The sequence below is a fragment of the Stylophora pistillata genome, chromosome 5 (assembly GCF_964205215.1).
Source record: "Stylophora pistillata chromosome 5, jaStyPist1.2, whole genome shotgun sequence".
Classification (NCBI taxonomy): domain Eukaryota; kingdom Metazoa; phylum Cnidaria; class Anthozoa; order Scleractinia; family Pocilloporidae; genus Stylophora; species Stylophora pistillata.
In genome coordinates, this window is record NC_142523.1 from 26,187,846 (window position 1) to 26,207,767 (window position 19,922).

The window sequence follows — 19,922 nt, forward strand, 5'->3', positions numbered from 1 at the left end:
CTGTTACTCGCCGATCATGTAGCCAATCTTTTGTAATTGGACATTGCTCAGTCATGCTTAAACCCTTTAATTTTTTAAAACTGTCCAATTAAAGATTATTTGGAAAAATTGATCAACGATTATCTATAGATGTATAAATTCTCAGGTAGGTTAAATGTTTTCGAACACGATGGCTGATCTGCAATCAATATATTATTATTTCTGTTGATCCAAAATTATACTTATTACGTCATAATTCTTTAACCTAAGCCAATCAAATGAGAGACCCATGACCCTTCCAGTCATCTGGTGACAAATGAATTAAACTCTAGTAAAGTTGTTAGACCGTTTCAATGGACACCTCCCAAGAAATTTGCGATCAAGCGGTCAAGAAAAATGGAACTGCGGTTATAGAAACGTATTTGTGCACGATCCTCGCAGTAAAGAATCTAAGCAATAGTGAAAAACAGACCTGAAAAAATTCAGGCCTGTACGGGATTCGAACCACCGACCTCTGCGATATCAGTGCAGCACTCTACCAATTGAGCTAATAAGCCAACTGGGAGCATGTCATCAAATTAGTCCGACATAAACCCGCAAGATGATAAATCAAACATAACAAATGTATGAAGTTCATATATCTGAACTGCGGTTATAGAAACGTATTTGTGCACGATCATAGCAGTATGTAAAGAGCACCTTTTAAGCAATTGTGAAAATCAGACCTGAAAAAGTTCAGGCCTGTACGGGATTCGAAACCACTGACCTCTGCGATACTTGTGCAGCGCTCTACCAATTGACCAAACAAGCAACTGGGAGCAGGCCATCAAATAAGTTCGACATAAAAATTTCTCCAATTCGGGATCTTTCGATGGCTCTGAGGAAATATATGAGGAAATGTATCAGCAACAAAGTAAAATGTTGAAAGTCTGGTGGATCAACGAAAGTAAACGAAATACTGAACTGAAAGTGTTTTAGGTAAAAAGGCAACCTCGACGCTCCAGTGTCACAAACATATAAATTAGATAGATAGATCATTTATTAAATAATACTTTTGCAGTCGTAAAACTGAATTGCGTGTTTTACAGATAACATTGATTAACTTATAGAGCTAAATACAATCATATAAATGTAAAAGCCTAATATGATAATTCTAGAATATGTGATTATCTAAAATTAAAGTTACCTTTCTTTGAAGCTTTAGGAGCTATTGTGCGCACCCTGGGACATAGCATAAAAGAAAGAGCGTCGAAAACGTTCCGTGTGAGAACGTAGCAAATTATATATCTCTTGACGCCTCAAATTATAACTAGATTTTTTCCTTGATGGCAGAAAATGAAACAACTTATGTTCGGGATTGTTAGCGATGGAATCGAACAAACGACAACAGAGTTCTATGCGTCTATCATACAAAGTTGGCAGGCCTAGTCTGACAAGGCATTCCCAATATGACCTTTCAGGTGAAATTATGGAAAGCACCCGTTTCTGAATTCTTTCTATATCCTCATTAAGATAGGCCGGGAGTGCATGATGGAACACTGGAGCGCAGTATTCTAGTATAGGTCTAATTGTTGTACAATAAAAGTTCATAATGTCAGTAAGGGGAACACGGGCCCTTTTCAAGAGGACAATAAAATACAGGCGCTTATTTGCTTTCTTAATGCATGCAGTCTGCAATGTGATTGTTCATTTCAAGTCACTGGATATCGTAACACCTAATATCTTCGCGCGGTCGGTGACAGGAAGCTCGTGACCATCTACCTCGAGAGGGGAGAAGTTATGAGAGTTCTTCTTGAAGTCGATAATCATCTCCTTGCATTAATTATCTGCTAAAGAAAGGTAAACTTGGAGCGGATCCATCGAGAATATCAATATAATCAGGAACACTAACAAGAAGCTAGCCCATGATAATGCTTAAACGGATGACTGAAACAAATATTACCTTGACAAATTCGACTGCAAACTATGGTTTTTTTACATGTGCAAATGCTCTGCACCTTAAACATAGTAAGACAACGATACTCTGAAAGTTGATTTCAAAGGTGAATTAACTAACCAAAGGCAAATAAAACGTTTAAGAAAATCATCTTGATCTTGTTCGTTGTGGAAGGCTGCTATCTGCTAAGAGTCGAACCCTAAATAAAGCTGTGAGTGGCCTCACACGTGAGATCCTTGTTTAAGCCACAAAGGTTTTTGGGATCACCACGTAGCTAACATCGCATAAAATTCCTGGAAGATGATATACGGCAAAGGGTTTTTTAATGTCCGAGAAAACTGTTTTGGAGAGAAATCACTTTTTCGCCACAGAGGAATGTAGATGGATTTTGTCGATGTTGATGCGTACTCAGCTGCTGCACCGTTCATGATCGCCGAATGGATCATGGCAGAAACTGTGTAGGGCCAACACAATAGAAACCTTCTCGACTTTCCCGACAGCCAATCTGGGATCTCTTCGATTTCAAGGTTTCATTTGTCGGAGATCTGGGAAGGTCGGGAAACAGTAAAATTGCCGATCGTCTACGATTTTCTTGACTTACGAAAACCAGGCATTACAACTAAAAAAACCGAGAGTTATTAGGTTATTTAGTAAGCAGCGAGATCAGTAAAGTTACCGTATGCCGAGGTCAGAGATACGACCTCAAAGCTCCAGTGCGACATTTCATAAACTGCTTAACGAAAGCTAAATATTTGAAATGCAAAAGGACACGGATGTGGCCATTTTAATGAAATTAACGAACAGAGACTGTATGGAAACCGACGGTTGACTGATACGAATGAAACAAATTTCGGCACGGATTCGATTGCAAACAATCTCTCATTTGTTTTCAAGCGGTGTAATCCAGTGTTTGAATTCTGAAAACTGGACGCTTTTACGGCAAAAAACAGCAATACACTGAAAGTCGATTGTAAATGCAAATTAACTCACCTAAGGCAAATAAATTTATAAAGAAAATCACCTTGATCCTGTTTGATGTTCAAAGGAACTTCGCTCAGACTGTTTTGTAATGCAATAACACTTTCAGTCTACTTTCTCGTAAATGAGTTGACAAGACGAGATCATGATTACCCTGTTCCACGCTCTACAACACAGAGACAGAAAAATGAGACTGCGAATCTGCTTCGGCATCTTTTACCACGAAACGAATAACTTATGAGAGGTTGAAAGGTCAAGGAAAGCTTCCCGGGCGGGAGGGAGTGTACAAAAAATACAATTAACTATTAATAAAGCAGACCAACCCCCCAAGGCTGTCTTGAGGGGGGGAGGTTAAAGCAATGTAAACTTACAGCTTTTCGTTATGGAAAAGAACTTATTAAGGAAAACAAGCACAGCAACTGTAAGTCTGTTCAAAATTGCTGACTTCTCTTCCTTTTTTTCCTAGTTGGGGTATCTCGAAAAAATCTCATTTGTTTCAAGCTCAACTCTGCGCAACAGTCTGCGGACTATTCATGCAGAGGAGAGAATTCAAAACGACTAAAATGCTACCTACAGAATCCTCAATTGTTTTTTAAGTTTCATGGCCCGTTATGACTGACTGTGAAGTTTGGGATAAAGGAGCATGGTCGAGCAGGATTTTGGAAAACGTTCGGCAAAAAAAATCCAACAGTTCAACAGTTTTTAATTAAAAAAATTGTTTTAAGAATGACTTATTTTAAATAAAATGACCTCTTGAACTGTTATTAGTGGGAAAGACAATTCAATATGATACCTAGACACTAGATTTGATGAAGGGAACGAGAAATGTTTCTGTCGTCATGAAAGTGATGGCTGTTTTAACACAAAATTCGTGACTTTCTCCAGTAGTTCTATTATGGGACTTGTCAGGGGAAACTTGGTGGAGAGTTTCTTCTTTACCACTGGCTTTCTGATGTAATATCTGCAACATTTATGAGACAACAAAAATTAATGATGACAATGATTCAACAGATATTTGAAGGTTCACCTGTCTAATTTGCCCTTTCATTTCTTCTGTCCCTCATCATTTACTCTACGACAATAGTTCATCATTTATGCTTGTTGGCATTACAGAACAAATCTGCTTGAACTAGTTTTCTGGTTTTGTTTTTGTTTTGTTCTGTTTTTTTTTTTTTTTTTTTCAGTTTTAATTTTCAACTACTCTTTTTAAGGTTGTTAATGACAATTAAGTAAGTTTTGATTACTCCCACTCCGATGGGTCCCCTCTGATAAACCCTTCAATAATTCTACTCCCCTCGTCTGAAAGGCTTTGAAATTAATGAACCTTCCAGGGTATCTTGAAACGTTTACTATAAGCTATCAAATATGACAACTACAAGAACAATTGCGGGAAAAATGGCAGAAAAGAATCGCTCGCCATTCATTCTCAATACTACAAAAAAGCCTTGTCAACAATAATGGCCAAACAAAACTTGCTAGATCAGAAATTAAACACGAAGGCGCGCTATATAAGGAGGTCTTCCCTGGGAAGACCTAGGCTCATTTGTCACTCACCGTTGACGTGTGCGGGTCGAATTCAAATGCTGGTAGACGAACAAAAAGAGCTAATGAGATATCTATTGTTTACTTCCATCAGCATGGTGGCATGAGGTAATGTGCGAACCACCTACTTCGATCTCAACTCAAAAATTCTTCTATTGTGATGAAGACATAAAACAATTTTGAGGAATGCGCCCGCAGTTTACTGCTTTGGAGTAGCTGTAGCTCAAGCTGACTTGACTCTAAAGCTTCTACATCACACGACGGTTGATTGACAAATGGTCCAGTGGGACCTAAGGCTTCATTTATAGCGCGCCCTCGTGTTTAAAAGCAAAATCAACTGCAGTATTGACTACGAACAGTCCCAGCTTTTTCGGCGAAGTCCGTCGCGCGATTGTGTAAAAAAAAAAAAAAACATCCACTCGGGCCTCCATTCATTTTTTCTCCCATAGTGCCACGTACTTCACCGAAAATGGCGGACTGCTCATAGTCTACTGCACTATCATACCTAAATCCTTCTGCGTATCCAACTCGGATTTGATTCTCAACCACTGCACCATATTCCAGAATATTCTTGAGCACGTAAAGTGGTCGGTAAAGAAGAACAGCTTCGGCAGGAGACAGATATCCGCCAGAAGATAATACTAATAACGTTAAACGTTCCATGATCCTCAGCACGAAACATTTCTAAAAAATGAACGAAAAATATTAACATTTGATTGCGATACACTTTCGTTGTCGTCAGACACAGATTGACCAAATGATTAACGTTTGAATTAATAAGCGCTACATGTCAATCACCGCCGTAAAGAAGGAAAACTGGTTTTTTGCACGGTCCGAATAGAGCGGATGGGAGTTTAGGAAAGATGCCTTTCGCCATCTTGAAACGAATTGCAATTATTTAAACTTTAAAATCTCAGTGTTTCTATAATGCTTGGAATAAGCAATCTTCTCTGAATGTTTGTTTCTATTTTGCCTCAACCCTTTGACTGCCATGAGTGACCAAGGCAGAATTTCTCCTTACCATATCATTACAACATCAAGTAGACAAGTGATGAGAATGAAGAAAAAACAGGTCCGCAATGCGTACATGTGTGGCTTACGAAATTGAGCTGCTTTTTAGTGTCTGGTGTCATAATGAGTTTCTTCTAGAAGAGCTAATGTTTGATTAAGGCTGGATAGTTTTTAATATTGTTCCTGATCATCAATAAAACAAGATGACTAGCATACAGTAGTACTGAAATGTTCACTTTCAAGTTCAGAGTTAATGGCCAAACTTTGTTATGGAGATCTCATTTTCACAACAAAGGTTGCACCCGTAACATGAGGATTTTAGGAACTAAAAAAAAACCTCCGCATCCTCTCCCATAGTGGCCTGAAAAATTCAGTCATGAATTTGTTTACGTAACAAAGTAAAATTGAGTTCTGAAGTTTGTAGGTTAATTGTCTTTTCCAAGTCAAGTTTATTTTAGTCAGCTACTGAGTGTATCAATCAGCCCAACGTACTTCGTATAAATCTGATTGGTTTCTAGTGTGATCTATTGATGCTTAGCCTAGTTTACATTTGTACTTGAGGTTTGCACTAGTGATACATGAAAAAGGCACCTAACTGTTTTCAACCAGTCAAGAGTGTAATTTTTCATGTATATCAGTATTGCGATGAATTAACCAAGACAAAACAAGTAACTGAAAAGGAGTTGTAGTCTACCAAATAGACTACCAAACAGAAATCTTGGATTATGACATAGTGCAGTTTACAATTCGTGCAAGCCACACAAAAATACTAGTTGATCCAATACCAAATTCTCAGATCAAACATCATAAGAATTGTTTGGCTGACAGTAATGAGAATTACTAATGAGATCAGGGAGTGAAAAGGTCAAGGAAGGTTGGTCTGTGAATTTGAAATTTTGAGCTCATATAAATCGAATTTAAACAGAATTACCTATAACACTGTCATATGAACCCCTTAAATGTACAAGCAACTTTTGAAAGACCTATCGAGATACTTAATGTCCTTAAGTGAAATACTCACTGTTTGTTCTTGGGATTCGACAATCTTTATGAGCCAAAAGATGTTTAGAACATTGTCTTCTACTGAAAAGCAGTTGGCCTGAAATAACAAGAAACTTAATCTCATAAAGTTATCATAAATTCAGTCCAGTCACTCCAGCCATTGTTCACTGTAGTAAGAATGTAAGGATGAGTTACAAGGTCAACCCTGCATCAGAGTTAACAATGAGTGACTAGCATCTGATTTCTCCTTACGATGTCATCCCTGAGTCATATATTACAGTCCCGAGAATGTAAGAAATGATCACCAACTAAAGAAACTCTTGACTGTTTAACAAATTCTCCTTGCCGTGAGCTTAGGAAACGTGTAAAGAAACAAAAATCCTAATAAACGACGCTGCGCTTAACATCCATATTCATATTCTCCATTTCTCTATACATCTCCTGTGATACTGGCAAGGAGAACTTGTTTGACAATCAGGAAGTCCTTTTGATAGCGATCATTTCTTTCATTCTCATCATCTAAAAGTTCAATTGACGGGAGATATTTTGAGGAGAAATGAGATGTTAGTCACCCTTAGGAGTTCATGGTTTTCAAACCTAACCTGATACACAGCACACATCAGTTCAAACAGAAGCGAAGTAGTATTGTCCAGAACTTCTCTCAATAGTTTATCAGTCTGAAAAGAAACAGATAGTACATATGTAAGTGATAACAGCAGATGTCTCATTACATTTTTTAGTACCAAGGCATCCTCACGAGAAGTACTATGCGAGAAATTATTTCGAGAATTGGATTCCTTTAAGGCCCATGCTAAGGTGAGCAGGCAATGATACTTAAGTATCCTAGCGCTGATGTGGAGGTTCTGCCTTCTAATGAGAACCCAGGAGGAGTCCACATACAAAAAATCACCATGAAGTAAACCTAGAGGATAAAAATGGAGGACTGCCCAAAAAGTCCCCGGGTTTTTGATAAAGAGCATCTGCAACACATCATGTTTTATTTTTTTTCCTTAACACTTCATCACCCAAAATTTCAGGAGTCACTATAGGGTGGGGCTTGAGCCCGAGTTGGTTCGGCCATGCACAGTTTAGTAGACTTACAACTCGTTAGTTGTGTCCTTGCTTATTTTGTTTGTGATACAACTAGGACGGGCTGTAGCAACAGTGTACCCTTGTAGATGTGTTTGAAAACAATAACCCTACCTCTTGTTCCCTATCTCCCACTGTAAACATGTTCTTGTCAGCTCTGGAGAACAACAGTTGAGCTGCAGGAGAGATACCAACTGGTTGCTGTGATGTGGTTGAAGAATGAAGAACAATGCATTTGAGAATATCCTTGATAGCTTGTCCTCTGTAAAAAGAAAGCACTTCAACTGAGTCAGTGTCTGGAAAATTAACAGAGTGACTTGTATACAAATAATATTTTGACTAGCCTGCTTGCAGGCAGTAGTTTGTGTCTTCAAGTGTGAGATTCAGCTCGGCGTGTATTCAGCCCAGGTTCAAGCCCTGCATGGCCAGGAACATTGTGTTGTTCTTAGGCAAGACACTTTACTCTCGTCGCTTCATGCTACGGAAACTGGAGTTAAGCGCCTACCTGAAGGGCCTTGGAATCTTCCAGCAATGTGATAAAGGTTGTTGTAAAGTAGTTACTTACAATAATTAAGATGCCTCAGCATCACCAACTTACTTGTGTGCTTTTATGACCATCAATCGTGTGGATAGAATGTCTGTCTCACGAAACAGACATACGAGTGTCTTCAACAACACCACAACAAAGCTGCAAATGATTAAAAGAAAAATTTTAACCAAACCTGAAAGTACAAAGTTCCAGAGGGGGATTAGCGGGATTTCCGAAGATCGAAAAAAAGTACCGCACAAAATTTACGTCCAATTGGCAGCAAATAATTGTGCCAGGATAAGTGCTATTTGAAATGACCATATTTTTTTGGAAAGAAACTACTTGTAAGTATAACTGACAGCAAGATTGATAAAACAGCTGCTGAGGGCCCGAAATAATTTCCAAAGAAATAAAACTCACTTTGAACTCTCTTACATCTTATGGTCTCATTTGCTGTCTTCTTCGTTTTCTCGCCGTCTCAACCATACAGACTAGACTAGACACCCTGTATCCCCGCTCAAGTTGGAAAAAGGGGTCCACTGGGCCCTCTTTGACCAATTTCTTAGAATAAAAACCGTCAGTGCAAAGCGCATTTAATTTGCAAAAAAAAGAAAGAAATTCAACCGCTAATAGAACTGAGTTACAGGAGAGCAATATTTTCTGTTCCGCATGACCCAACTCAGCATTAAGCATTTTATCAACATGATTGTCGCTCTATTTCTATCTTCAGGGTTTGTACACTTTTTCAGGCCAAAGATTCAAGGACTTTTCAAGGAGTCTCCAGCACCATACTTAGACATTTCAAGGACTTTTTGTAATGACAATTTTACCTCAAAACCAAGAAAAATGAAAAATGTTTCTGTTAACAACTATGTTTTGGGTTTACCGATGGTGCAAAACCAAAGTAGATATTTTTTGATGTTGTTCAATAGAAAATCAAGGACTTTGAAGGACCCTAAACAAAATTCAAGTACTTTCAAGGCCTTGAAATCGGCCTCCTGAAATTCAAGGGTTTTCAAGACACTTACGAACCCTGTATCTTTCTAGTTTTAGTTGCTGCTCGCTTTTCCAACTCCTGCTCGCATAATCTCATGCAGCCCTCATAGGGATATTTTTCATTTGCCGCGACCAGTTTCCCCAGGCTTACTGGATTCAATATGCACTACCCTCATATCCTACACTGCATCTTTCAAAAGTTTTAAGTCAAACTATAAGTAGCATATTTTGTGCTCTTCGCAAGGTTCCTTTGTCAAGTTCATCACCTTCTTAGTAACATTGACAAACGAGAGCCAGCCATTTTGAAATGTAACACCCTTGTTAGTATAATTGTCACGTGCGAGGTGATTATAGCGAGATAGATCACAATCCCTGACTAATCAAAGTGCAAAAATCTCTTTCATCATCAGCGTAATTATTCTAATTTTCAAAATGTTGCACAGAGCAACATGGGTGATATGAAAATAACACTTACTCAAGCTTATCCTCTCTATTGCTTCCTTTCTTTTGCGATGATTGGCTGCGGGATTGAGGCATGTACTGCTGTAGTTGACCCACCATGAACACAAAGAGATCTGCTGACTTGAGTTGAACTGCAAGCAATATTTGAAGAAAAGGATCCAGATAGGAAACCATAAAACATGTAGTGTAAGGGGAGCACTATGGTGCAAAACCAATCAGAGAAGAGGATTATGTTCCACCGTCACCATACTGGATGCTATTCCAGCCATATAATGGGTTAGTTTGCACATGTTACAAAATACTCTTCTCTAATGGTCGTGCAGCACAGTGCCCCCTTCAGGGTTCGTACCCTTTTTTGGACTAAAAATTCAAGGACTTTTCAAGGACTTTTCAAGGACATATTTTTTATTTTTCAAGGACTCCACCAACTGCAAAATAAAAGAATGTTCACCTTATCATAGTAGCGATTGTGCCGAGCTTAAGTCGAGCTAAAAGTCTATGCCTTTTTTAGTTCATCCACAACATTCGCAATTTTGCACTCAAGGTCTTTGCGAGCTATCTCCTTTTCTTTTGCAGTTCTCCTCAAACTATTTGACTTTGTAATCCACACAAGTTTCCCAGTGTCCTCTGCTTTCTGTGCAAACTCGTCTGCCGATTTAACAAGATTGTCAACACCACTGTCTAAACGCCTTCTTTTCTTTTTAAGTTCGTCAAGTTCATCGACTAGCTCCTTTCGCTTCAGTTGTACACCCTCAGAGGTTTTCTTCCTCTTTTGTTCATCAAGATATGATAAATACTTCTGCCTAGCTCCTGCAGCTGACAAAAGAAGTGGTTTGTTGATTGAAACAGCAAGGACACCTCCCACAGATTGTACATGGTCTTGTACCAGCCTTTGAGCAATGAAGGAGCGCTCTTGGAGGTTCTCGACTTCCAGTTGCTCATTGACTGAGAATCCTCTTTCGACACTGGCCTGGCCATGTGATAATATCAGTAGCTCTGAGACTACTTTCCACAATGATTGGTAGGATCGCTTCTGTCCCATGTGAAGATACAGAAAGGAATCAAGTCTATCATTGTTAGGATCATAGTCTTTGAACTCCGACGGAGAAGAAGAGGGGACTTCCATAATGAATTGTCTAAATAGTTCCAAAAGGGAATCACATTCACCTTCCGGGACTTTCTTGGCATTTTCAAGGGTAGTCAAAACTCTCTTGAATTTTGTGATGGAAACATCATGGTCACTCATCATGTTTCTTGGATCTAAGCAATTTATATTCCTTACAAGGGAATACTGAATTGGTGCTTTGGCAATCAGTTTGCAAACTACTTGCATAAGGAACTCCTTGCATTCCATCTGAAACTGAAGCACTCTTTTCTCTGAAACTGTGGACTTTGCAATCGACTCCTTGATCTTCTTGTCAGCTGTAAACCCCAGGTCAATCTTGGAATGAGAGGCATGAATGCTGGAGTCAGCAGGGTCAAGTTTTGTAAGCTTCAATGGGGTTTTGGCTTCACTGATAACAGTGGTCTTAATAAATCTTCTCATTAATCCCCCAAGCATGCTGTACAGGTCTGTAGCCAGGAAAGGAAGCATAGGCTTGTCGGTTTGATAGAGTGTCAAAAACGGTGTCACTTGCTTGGCTACTGATAGGAAGAAAGCGACTTTTGCAGTCGTAAAGGGATCTGCAACAAACTCTTGTACAGTTTCAAAGGATTTATTCTGTGGCTGTGGAACTTTTCCTGCCCTTGCACTCTGAACATACTTGACAACACTGTCCCACATACTCTGTGTACGTTCTGCAACCAAGACATTCTCCAACCACCTATGTTTGCAGAACTTCAAAGCAAACAGTGAGTTTCCTGTTACTTTGGTGTAGTCCTCTCTCCTTGCCGGACTGTCCTGAAAAAGCCAGTGAAGGCTAGAGAACAACCAGTCTAACTGCCATCCTGATGCCACAGCACCATCCTTGAATGCTCCATGAAGAATGTGTAAACCACAGCTGCCAATGTTCAGCATGTGACTATTATGCTCCCTTTTTGCCTCATCAGTCAGCATACTGTAAAATTTCCAATTAACGTTGGGTCCATCCATTGACAACTAGTATGAGAGAAAACATTCCTTGTAATATTGAAAGGGAAACAGATTATTTAATTTAGTACTTGCATTACGTCCCAGAGTTCGTGTCATTGTCCACCTAGACACGAAGTGAACTAGTCATGGATGCATTGGAATTGTGAAGATTTCCAATGAAAGAGTGTTGATTTATTTAGACCTTAAAGGGCAGAAAACCAAGTAAGGTGTTTCATTTCTATTTAACACAATTTTATCGCTTTTTGGAACATTGGCTAGATTGTGAACGCACAATTTATATTACATGCAATAAATTAGATTAAGTAATCTTGCATCTTTCGCCCTTCTACAGCAAAATAATAACAGACATTGAAAGATTTTCATGTTAAAAAAAATTTAACGCAACTTCTTGTAATTATCGTTCGCCGGCGAACGATGAAATTAAATGCCAGTCATGAAAACAATATAATTGATTCCAATTTGATCACACCTTTTTAATAATGGCAAGACATAGGTCTTTCAAAAGAGTGGCAATATGACAAAGAATAATTGAAATTAGGTAATTGTGTGAAGACTAAGTTTGTGCTATTGCCTATTTCGAAATGTCGATAATTGAGGGTAAGAAATAATACAACTTCAAAGAAGTATATCTTGCAAACAATTTCATGGATTACCCAAACATAACGAGAGTTGCATCCTACCTGATAAACTTTTTTGAGAGGAATTCCTTCTATGCCTGAACGAAAATGAGAAAGCATGTCCTCTGCTGTTCCATGCCCCATAAACACTGAGGTATAATAGCGACTTTCAACTTCGTGTTTGTCATGATTCCATGAACGAATGTGAATATCCATTTGCTTTGACTGGCACACGCTATTCAGGCTCTCGTCAAACATAAGTACATAAGCTTCTTCTTTTTTCACAACGTCCTTCAAAAGTTGTTTGAAGTGTGGAGCGAGCCCAAAACAGATCAAGTATGCACATTTCTTTTCTCCGCATGTAAACTGACTCGCGATCCGACTGTCAGGAAACATCGCTTGAAACAATTTGCTCGTACCTTCGCATGATTTATAGGAGTAATGAGACATTATCACCTTCAATGCCCACAAAATTTCTGCTTTCAAAGTCTCATCACGAGTGATAATTCTTTCCATCACCGATGAACCTGATGAACTCGTAGTACTAGACTTTGTGGGGTTGAGCGTGTTGTGTTCGCCACTTTCAGACGAAGCGGATTTTGAAACTTCTTTGGCATCGTCACTTGTAGTTGCTGGTTGTTGAGAAGAAACGCCAAAAAAATCTGGAACGCTTGCTAATGACCTTTTCTGGGATGTCAGTGTTTGATGTTTTTTTCCTTTCAAGTGACTTGTGAGCGCTGACTCTCCCATGCTCGAAATGTCAACATCCTTCATACACACGATGCATCGTGCCTTGTGCTTGTCACCCTTGACTTCTCGAAGCCAATCTTTATACAGTGATTTCTGAAGCCACAAGTTGCTGAAAACACACTTGCCCATTGTTTTAAATCTCTCACTCGTGAAACAAAACGCAAACAATCAACACTAACCCAGACAAGGAAAGCACTCAAAGCACATGGCTTTTCTCAGAAAGAGGGAATAGTACAAAACATTTGATTGGCCCTTGACATTCGAGACATTCAACCAATCAGAGTGATTAATAGAACCAAGAACAGGACAAATGGATATGGGCGATTGATCGACATGCGGAGTGGCGTTACGATCGTTTGTTATTTGTATCTTACTATTATGTGTTGCTACGTTTGTGCCAGTTGCATATATTTTCAGATAAGGCACTCTAGAATCTAAGTTGGATTAAATTAGCTACAAATTTCAAGGACTTTCCAGCACTGACTACAATTATCAAGGACTTTCAAGGCCTTGAATTTTTATTTTGAGATTCAAGGACTTTCAAGGACTTTCAAGGCGCGTGCGAACCCTCCCCCTTATACTGTCAACTGAAAGCAAAGTCATAATTTAAAACATTGGCCTGTAATTCAGACTACCTTTGTTGAAAAACGATTGCGTTACTGTTGTGTGACATCCAGTCAGGCTGTGCCGGGTTGTAATTTGAAAACACTGGCCTGTCACTCAGACTACCTTCAATGTCCACTTTATTGTTTACAGTCTGGTGTGTAAACATTCAAGGAAGTGCGATTGCAATGAACCAATTGGGAAGCATATTAGTGAGTACTCCCTAAATGGTACAAGTGCTTCAATGCCTTTGACGAGTAACATTTTCCTTTCTGTCTGATTTATCAAAAGCTCAGATCAAGCAAATCTACTGAGCACTACTGCTACTGCTCGTTATTCGATAAATTTGCACAGCGATGCGACATGTGTACATGTAGCATGATAGCTTTTTTCACTAATGTGTAAATTTTCCATTGTCGATTTATTCCTTTTTCAAGCCGAAAAGTTCTTTGTTTTACACAACAATGTAACACATAGGAAACTTATAGCTCTGAACAACAAAGTCGTGCATTCGTTTTTGTCCGTGCAAGCAGAAAAAAAAATCGTATGTGCATGTCTGACTACCGTGCATCTGAGCATATGAAATGTGCCTGTGTTGTTAACTTACATCTGAGTGGTAGGGTACCGTACCTTCCAAAGGTATTTTTTTTTTTAAGTTAAAACTCTTCTCTGCGGCCGTAAAAAGCTCCTGGATGAGAATAATGTCTTCTCCATGATATGCGATTGAAGGATTTCTGTCTTCAGCTGATTAAACAAGTGCAATAGCTGTGAACTGAAAAAGAATATGATAATAACATAAAGGACTCAAATCTAACTAATATTATTCAGTAGCCATGAGCCCTCAATTTATAATTTTCCTTTTGCTGTGGGCTGTTTGCTCCACACAAGCTGGGTTCTCTTAAAACTGGACAATGACCTGAGGTTAGGCAATACAGCTGCAAATTGTATTAGTAATAAAAATGCACCTGTTTTAAATATTAGCAAAGTGTTTCCTGAGGAGATTTTTTACATGTACTTAACCCATTGACACTTACGTGTAACACGTGCGGACAAAAAGTCAAAATTTTGGAAAAACCAAGAAGGCAAACACAATGCGCAGAAAATTTTTAAAAATCAGCTTTTCCAAAAAACAAGCTCCAGTGAAAGAGGACTAATTAAAGAACTTATTTCCGGCGAAAAAAGCGATAGATGCATATTATGTTTTAACTCAAAAATCAAGATGAAAGATAAAAATCGCTAAATATTTTCGCATGTGTGAAAATGGGCATGTGGATCATAATTATTTCAAAAGGGAATATGCAAATTCGTCCGTGAGTGAAGAGATCTCAAGTTCCATGATGGAATCTATCAATAGGAAGCAAGACTAAAATGGCCAAGAAATATTTAGGGACATCAGATTTATTCAAAACAGTTTTTGATTTGCTGTTATAAGCGAAAAACGTAAGAATTTCTTACGTGCACAAAGCCCATGCACGCGGTAAAATTCATCATGCTTAGATCGTTGTTTACTTGCCTTCGTGGCCAGAAATTGCGCAGCGTTATGTTGAAAATTCTGAAAAAACTTCGATTTGAGGGAAAATCTTCTATTAAACTATACTTTTTGAACACATTGTTACTCGAACATAATATTTACCGGGCCATCGAATCGTCAAATTGTCGCCAGGCCCTGCTTGAAGTCCGAAAGTTCGGTTTTGACTTTGCGTCCATAATTCGCATCGCCTTAGAGAATCGTAGTGTCGTTGACTTGAGAGCTTATTCTGTCACTTTTAAGACCTGGATATCCATTCTTTTCCAAGCAGAGTATTCTATAACATTGTTACTTTACATTCTGAACTCCACAAGGTCTAACTCGATTGCAAATGAACGAAAAATCCGACCTGAAAATTTTGAGGGTCGGCCGCGTGGACGCCATATTTTCAAATTTGATCATTTAGTGAAGACGCATAGAGTAATGCCCCTCTAGTACCCCCTAAAGTCGAAAAAATATATGCGCAAACAACGGATTCTGATTGGCTTATTGATCTCCAAACCATAGAGGAAGTTTGGGGACAAAACTCCACTTAGTATGGGAGGTAGGGGGGAAAGCGTTCTTGCGCGAGGCGATCGCGAGGTTCGGGCGGTTCAGGTGTCAATGTGTTTTTAAATGGAAAAGAGAACAGAATTGTACATGAAAAAAAAAAAAAAACGACAGAACTCAAACAACAAATACATGTAAATAGATAAATCAGCATCAGTTGCATAAAAGGAAAATCAACAATCAACAAGTGGTTTGACCAAGTTGCATTTATTTGACAGACCTTTTGTCCCCAACTTTTGAATTTCAGCGTGTTATTAATAAATGTATGTAATACTTACTTGTAAACTTTGTTTGATCCAGTGGGTGAAGTTGGTGTGGAACTCCTTCGACTGTGATGGAGTGTAGATTTCTGATGAGAGAGGCAATCAGAATTTATAATCAATTAACCCTAAAAAATAATTATTTACATTACAAGTGTACAACACAGGTATTATGTGCAAGAGATCTCTTTCTGTGGACCTAAGTTTTGACAACAAGATTCACATGTCCTGTCTGCTCATCAGTTGAAGCTAGTAAAAACAGTGCTGGTTAAGCCAACCAAAACACCTGACTAGTGTAACACTTTTACATGGCTAGTTTTTAATTACCCCATTTTATCAAAATCCCTAGTTGAAAATCCTTCAATTACTGAGACTCTTGAAGAAAATTCAGGGCTCAACATCAACGGTAGCTAACTAGCCACAGACTAGTAGAAATTCAGTTTTGGCTAGTGGTGTTTGATTTCCACTTGCCAGTTTGGCTAGTAAAGAAACTGAAACAGTTGTAACATCTAAGTTGTCACTTGGCTAATAAGTTGAAAAGTTAATGTTGATCCCTGAAATATGTTCAGCACAAATTTTTTCCCAGTGTTTAAGAATAATGGAAAAGAAACTGTTACAAAAGCAGCTTTACATGTGTATATCAAGTTCATTTTCAAAATGTGCAGAAAGGTTAATGCACTGTAATTTTTCTAATGCCAGCAGTGTACACATGGGAAATATAATCTGATTAGTTCCCAGTCTTGCACATAATCTGACAGAACAACATGGCTCCACAATAACGTGGTGGCCCCTTATATCTTTATAGCTCTAAGTTTCAAACTTATTGTAAGCCCTTGAGACATGAGGGTTAGTTTATTATGACTACACAATGTACAGCGTGTAGCTCTCTCATGTGAAGAAGCCCAAACTGCCATGATCTGAACTGGTTGCTCATAACGGCATTTTCTGTGCTGAAGCCTGTTTTCCATATGTACATGTACATGTAAGGAAAAGCCCCTATGATTCCCAGTTTCACTGTTTCCTAACTGTCACAAAGTTTTCAGACAAATAATTATAGAGGTTGCAGAAACTGGATGCTCCACCAACACATCCCACAATTCTGTGATGATCAACAATCACTTGCTACATGTATATTTGGAAACTTCAATTTTCACTGTTAAAGAATTCAACAGTAATTTTAGCTCACTACCAGTCCTTCAGTTGCTTAGCAAATCAGTACCCTTGAATCACAGATATCTTTGAATTTACCGAAATGTTCGCAAAATCTGGGATGAATGCGAAACAAAATTACCAGTCACCATTTATTTTCCCATTTTTTTGTCTAAAGAGTTAAAGTTCAGCAAATAGAGCATGTAGAACTTTGTTAACACACATGATGCACACCCACACAGCTTACTAAAAAGGAAAAAAAAAGAACTTACCGAAATGCAATTCTTCCAGGTGCTTTTAAGATGCATATACATTGGTGATTTTTCTGAAAGGATGTATAAGTCCATTTCCATCAATTCGAATTTCTTGTTAGCAGAATCATTACCTCCATCATCAGAATTATAGTCCAACTCTTCCCCACTGTCTACAGAGCCATTACTGTCACTTCCGTTACGACTCCTCCCATATGGACCACTAGCGGAATCCACTGACTTTTGTCTGTTAAAACTAGTTGATGAATCCTGGTAAGAAATTTCAAGTTCACTACTGCTAGAGCTACAATTTAATTCATAATAGTCATTGTTTGTTCTCATCTACTGTGAAGCCAACGGTTTCTTTCTTCTTTGCTTAGCAACACTTCACAATTTCAGTCTTGCGCTTGAACTAGACTGCACGATCATTGATTGATGACCAGGTGGAGGTGGCGGAAGGAGTCGCCTGCTCTGAGGAGATGTAGAAACAGCTCCAATATTACTAGCTGACCCTGAATACAATTTGCTGCTGCGTTCATGCCTCAGATGTCGGAGATCAGGGTCTGAGGCACTTCAGTGAAGACTGGTTGTCTGTACTGAGAGATGCTGCGTCGTGACTGGCTGGCTTTCTACACGTCCCATAGATGTTTTAGATTTAAGGTTACCTCCCACTTGGGGTGCTGTATCCACTCTTAGAACTGGAGAAGTACTGAGAATGGAAGATGATTGGAGAGCTAACTTCAATGGTGAATTGTTTTCACTAGGTAGAATGGCTATCGATTGGCTTGATGCCATTTGCTTAAAAATCTTTTTGTAAACTATCAGAATGTGTTGGTTTTTGGTCTTCAAATCTCCTCTAAGAGATTCTGCAACATCATAAATCTAGAAGAAAAATTATCATGTATTAAAGAGTAATCATTAAATTTTTTTTAAATAGCCTGTTTTCTGATAAACAATTTCAAGGATTCTTTCATCACTTATTTAGAATAGTCCAGCATTACTTGCAATTATTCAAAGATAATTATTGTTTTTACTTTCTCTTGGGATTTACAATCATCTTGACAGATTAATAAAATCAAAAAAAATTCCAAAGCTGGATTTTGCATAGGAAATACAAAGTGTATTACAGGTTACTCAGATATAGGAAATGCCGAAAGAAAATCAGTGTAAGCACTGAAGTTAGATTCTTCAAGTGCTGGATACCAGAACATTAATTTTTATGGATTATTTCACTTTACAGATATCAATTTTCCAATTAAAAATGCTTATAAAAACAAGTCTCTGTAAGAACCAAACATCTTAGGAAATGAAAATTTTCAACCCCTCTTCAAACCTTGCACGCAGTTAGGCACTCAGGGGGAATGCACAAAAATGCCCGTTTTAAAGATTGCAGCACTCTTGTTGCCACGGTAACAACGGCTGCTTGTTTGAGGCCTGGGACCTCATTCCAATGCAAAAACATTTAAAAAAAGAGTAAAGTGTTGATTTCTGTATCTCAAGCTAAATACAACATTACAGATTGGTAGTCTTCTACCATATATAGCGACATCATTTATCTTGACTTTGATACATTCAATTTACCCAGAGAGTGAATGTGAACACACCAATAGACTATTTATCTCGGTACAGTTTCGGTCATTTTTTTGGTCTCAGACAAACGAAGCATGCAAGGCTTGGAAAGAATATTATGTTATGAGCAATATCCCGAAGAGATATCTCACCTCTGGTTGTCATCTTTTAAAAAAATTGACCAGCCTTTGTGGAGGGCTGCTTGAGGTAACTACGAACATATCGTCTTCAAATCGTGTGCATACCATCCAGATTCCGAGTGCTGCAACTTCTTTCACGGGAATTTGAGCAATTTGACATCCTCTGTAGATACACTGGCTGATCTACTCAAAACTATCCCATCACCAGTCATTTGTCGTAAACGTGTACGTTATCACGATGGCGTGACGCTGTATTTCTCCATAAAGTTTCCCTCGGTAGCTCCAAAGAAGACGAGAAATGGACATTTTACTATATTTCATCAGATCTCCGCGCATTCTGAAATAAAATAAAACCAAAAAACATAAAGAGAAGAGGAAGACTTTGGTTGAATGCGACAGAGCTGAATAAATAAAATAGCTCACGTCAGAGGGTATGCGGTTAACAACGCGGGCTCAAGTGTCCTAGGTCTAAAATTTAGCGAACCGGAAATTATTAAAGGCTGACTTTTAAAGCCGAGGAACTCTGGTTTCGCCGAAGGCAATTTTCTTATTTCCAGAGGTTTTAGGAAGAAAATTAATTTTTGAAAATTTTTAGGGGGTGTACCAAGTTTTTGGAGGTTGTTCTGTAAAAGAAAAGCGGCAAGGAAAATGACGCCTCAAAGCGGAGGATTCTCTTGTCTTATAGTAGCTGTATTAAATCATCCCCCTGGAGCAGATATCAACATCCGTGAGCATTTGTTTAACTCTCTGGCCCGGGCTGAATCAATTTACCCCATCTGTGCGCTTATTTTAGCCAGCGATTTGAACCGCCTCGATGTCACGCGGCTTATAAGGCATTTTCATCTTGGGAACGTGTTCACGTGAGATCCAAGCAATATCAAAATTGGAGT

General features: G+C 38.6%; 1 protein-coding gene and 2 pseudogenes across 3 annotated transcripts in view; all 3 read right to left on the reverse strand.

Moving 5' to 3' along the window:
* LOC148731085 (uncharacterized protein C12orf56-like) overlaps positions 1–3,441 on the reverse strand; it is a 29,027-nt pseudogene extending 25,586 nt beyond the window's left edge. Inside the window, exons 1-2 of the transcript XR_016001185.1 lie at positions 1,166–3,441; positions 746–856 (exon numbers count right to left, since the gene is read on the reverse strand). The product of XR_016001185.1 is annotated as an uncharacterized protein C12orf56-like (transcript). The remainder of the gene's footprint in view (positions 1–745; positions 857–1,165) is intronic.
* Positions 3,442–3,576: 135 nt separating this feature from the next.
* LOC148731089 (uncharacterized protein C12orf56-like) lies at positions 3,577–19,488 on the reverse strand (annotated as a pseudogene). The gene is made up of 11 exons (XR_016001181.1): positions 19,045–19,488; positions 17,345–18,205; positions 15,942–16,012; positions 14,217–14,358; positions 9,538–9,644; positions 8,136–8,225; positions 7,652–7,799; positions 7,051–7,125; positions 6,468–6,545; positions 4,941–5,119; positions 3,577–3,854 (listed from the first exon to the last, which is right to left on the reverse strand). The product of XR_016001181.1 is annotated as an uncharacterized protein C12orf56-like (transcript).
* Positions 9,909–13,548, reverse strand: LOC111337658 (uncharacterized). The gene is made up of 2 exons (XM_088760010.1): positions 12,297–13,548; positions 9,909–11,622 (listed from the first exon to the last, which is right to left on the reverse strand). Exons 1-2 carry the CDS (start codon positions 13,110–13,112, stop codon positions 10,021–10,023), a joined length of 2,418 nt encoding a protein of 805 aa, XP_088616136.1. The 5' UTR covers positions 13,113–13,548; the 3' UTR covers positions 9,909–10,020.
* Positions 19,489–19,922: the final 434 nt, after the last annotated feature.

Bases quoted from the DNA above. Each gene is read 5' to 3' on its own strand.
- LOC111337658 (XM_088760010.1), bottom strand. From the start codon at position 13,112: ATGGGCAAGTGTGTTTTCAGCAACTTGTGGCTTCAGAAATCACTGTAT. The intron at 11,623-12,296 runs GTAGGATGCAAC...CTCTCATACTAG, and splicing joins CTCTCAAAAAAGTTTATCAG to TTGTCAATGGATGGACCCAA.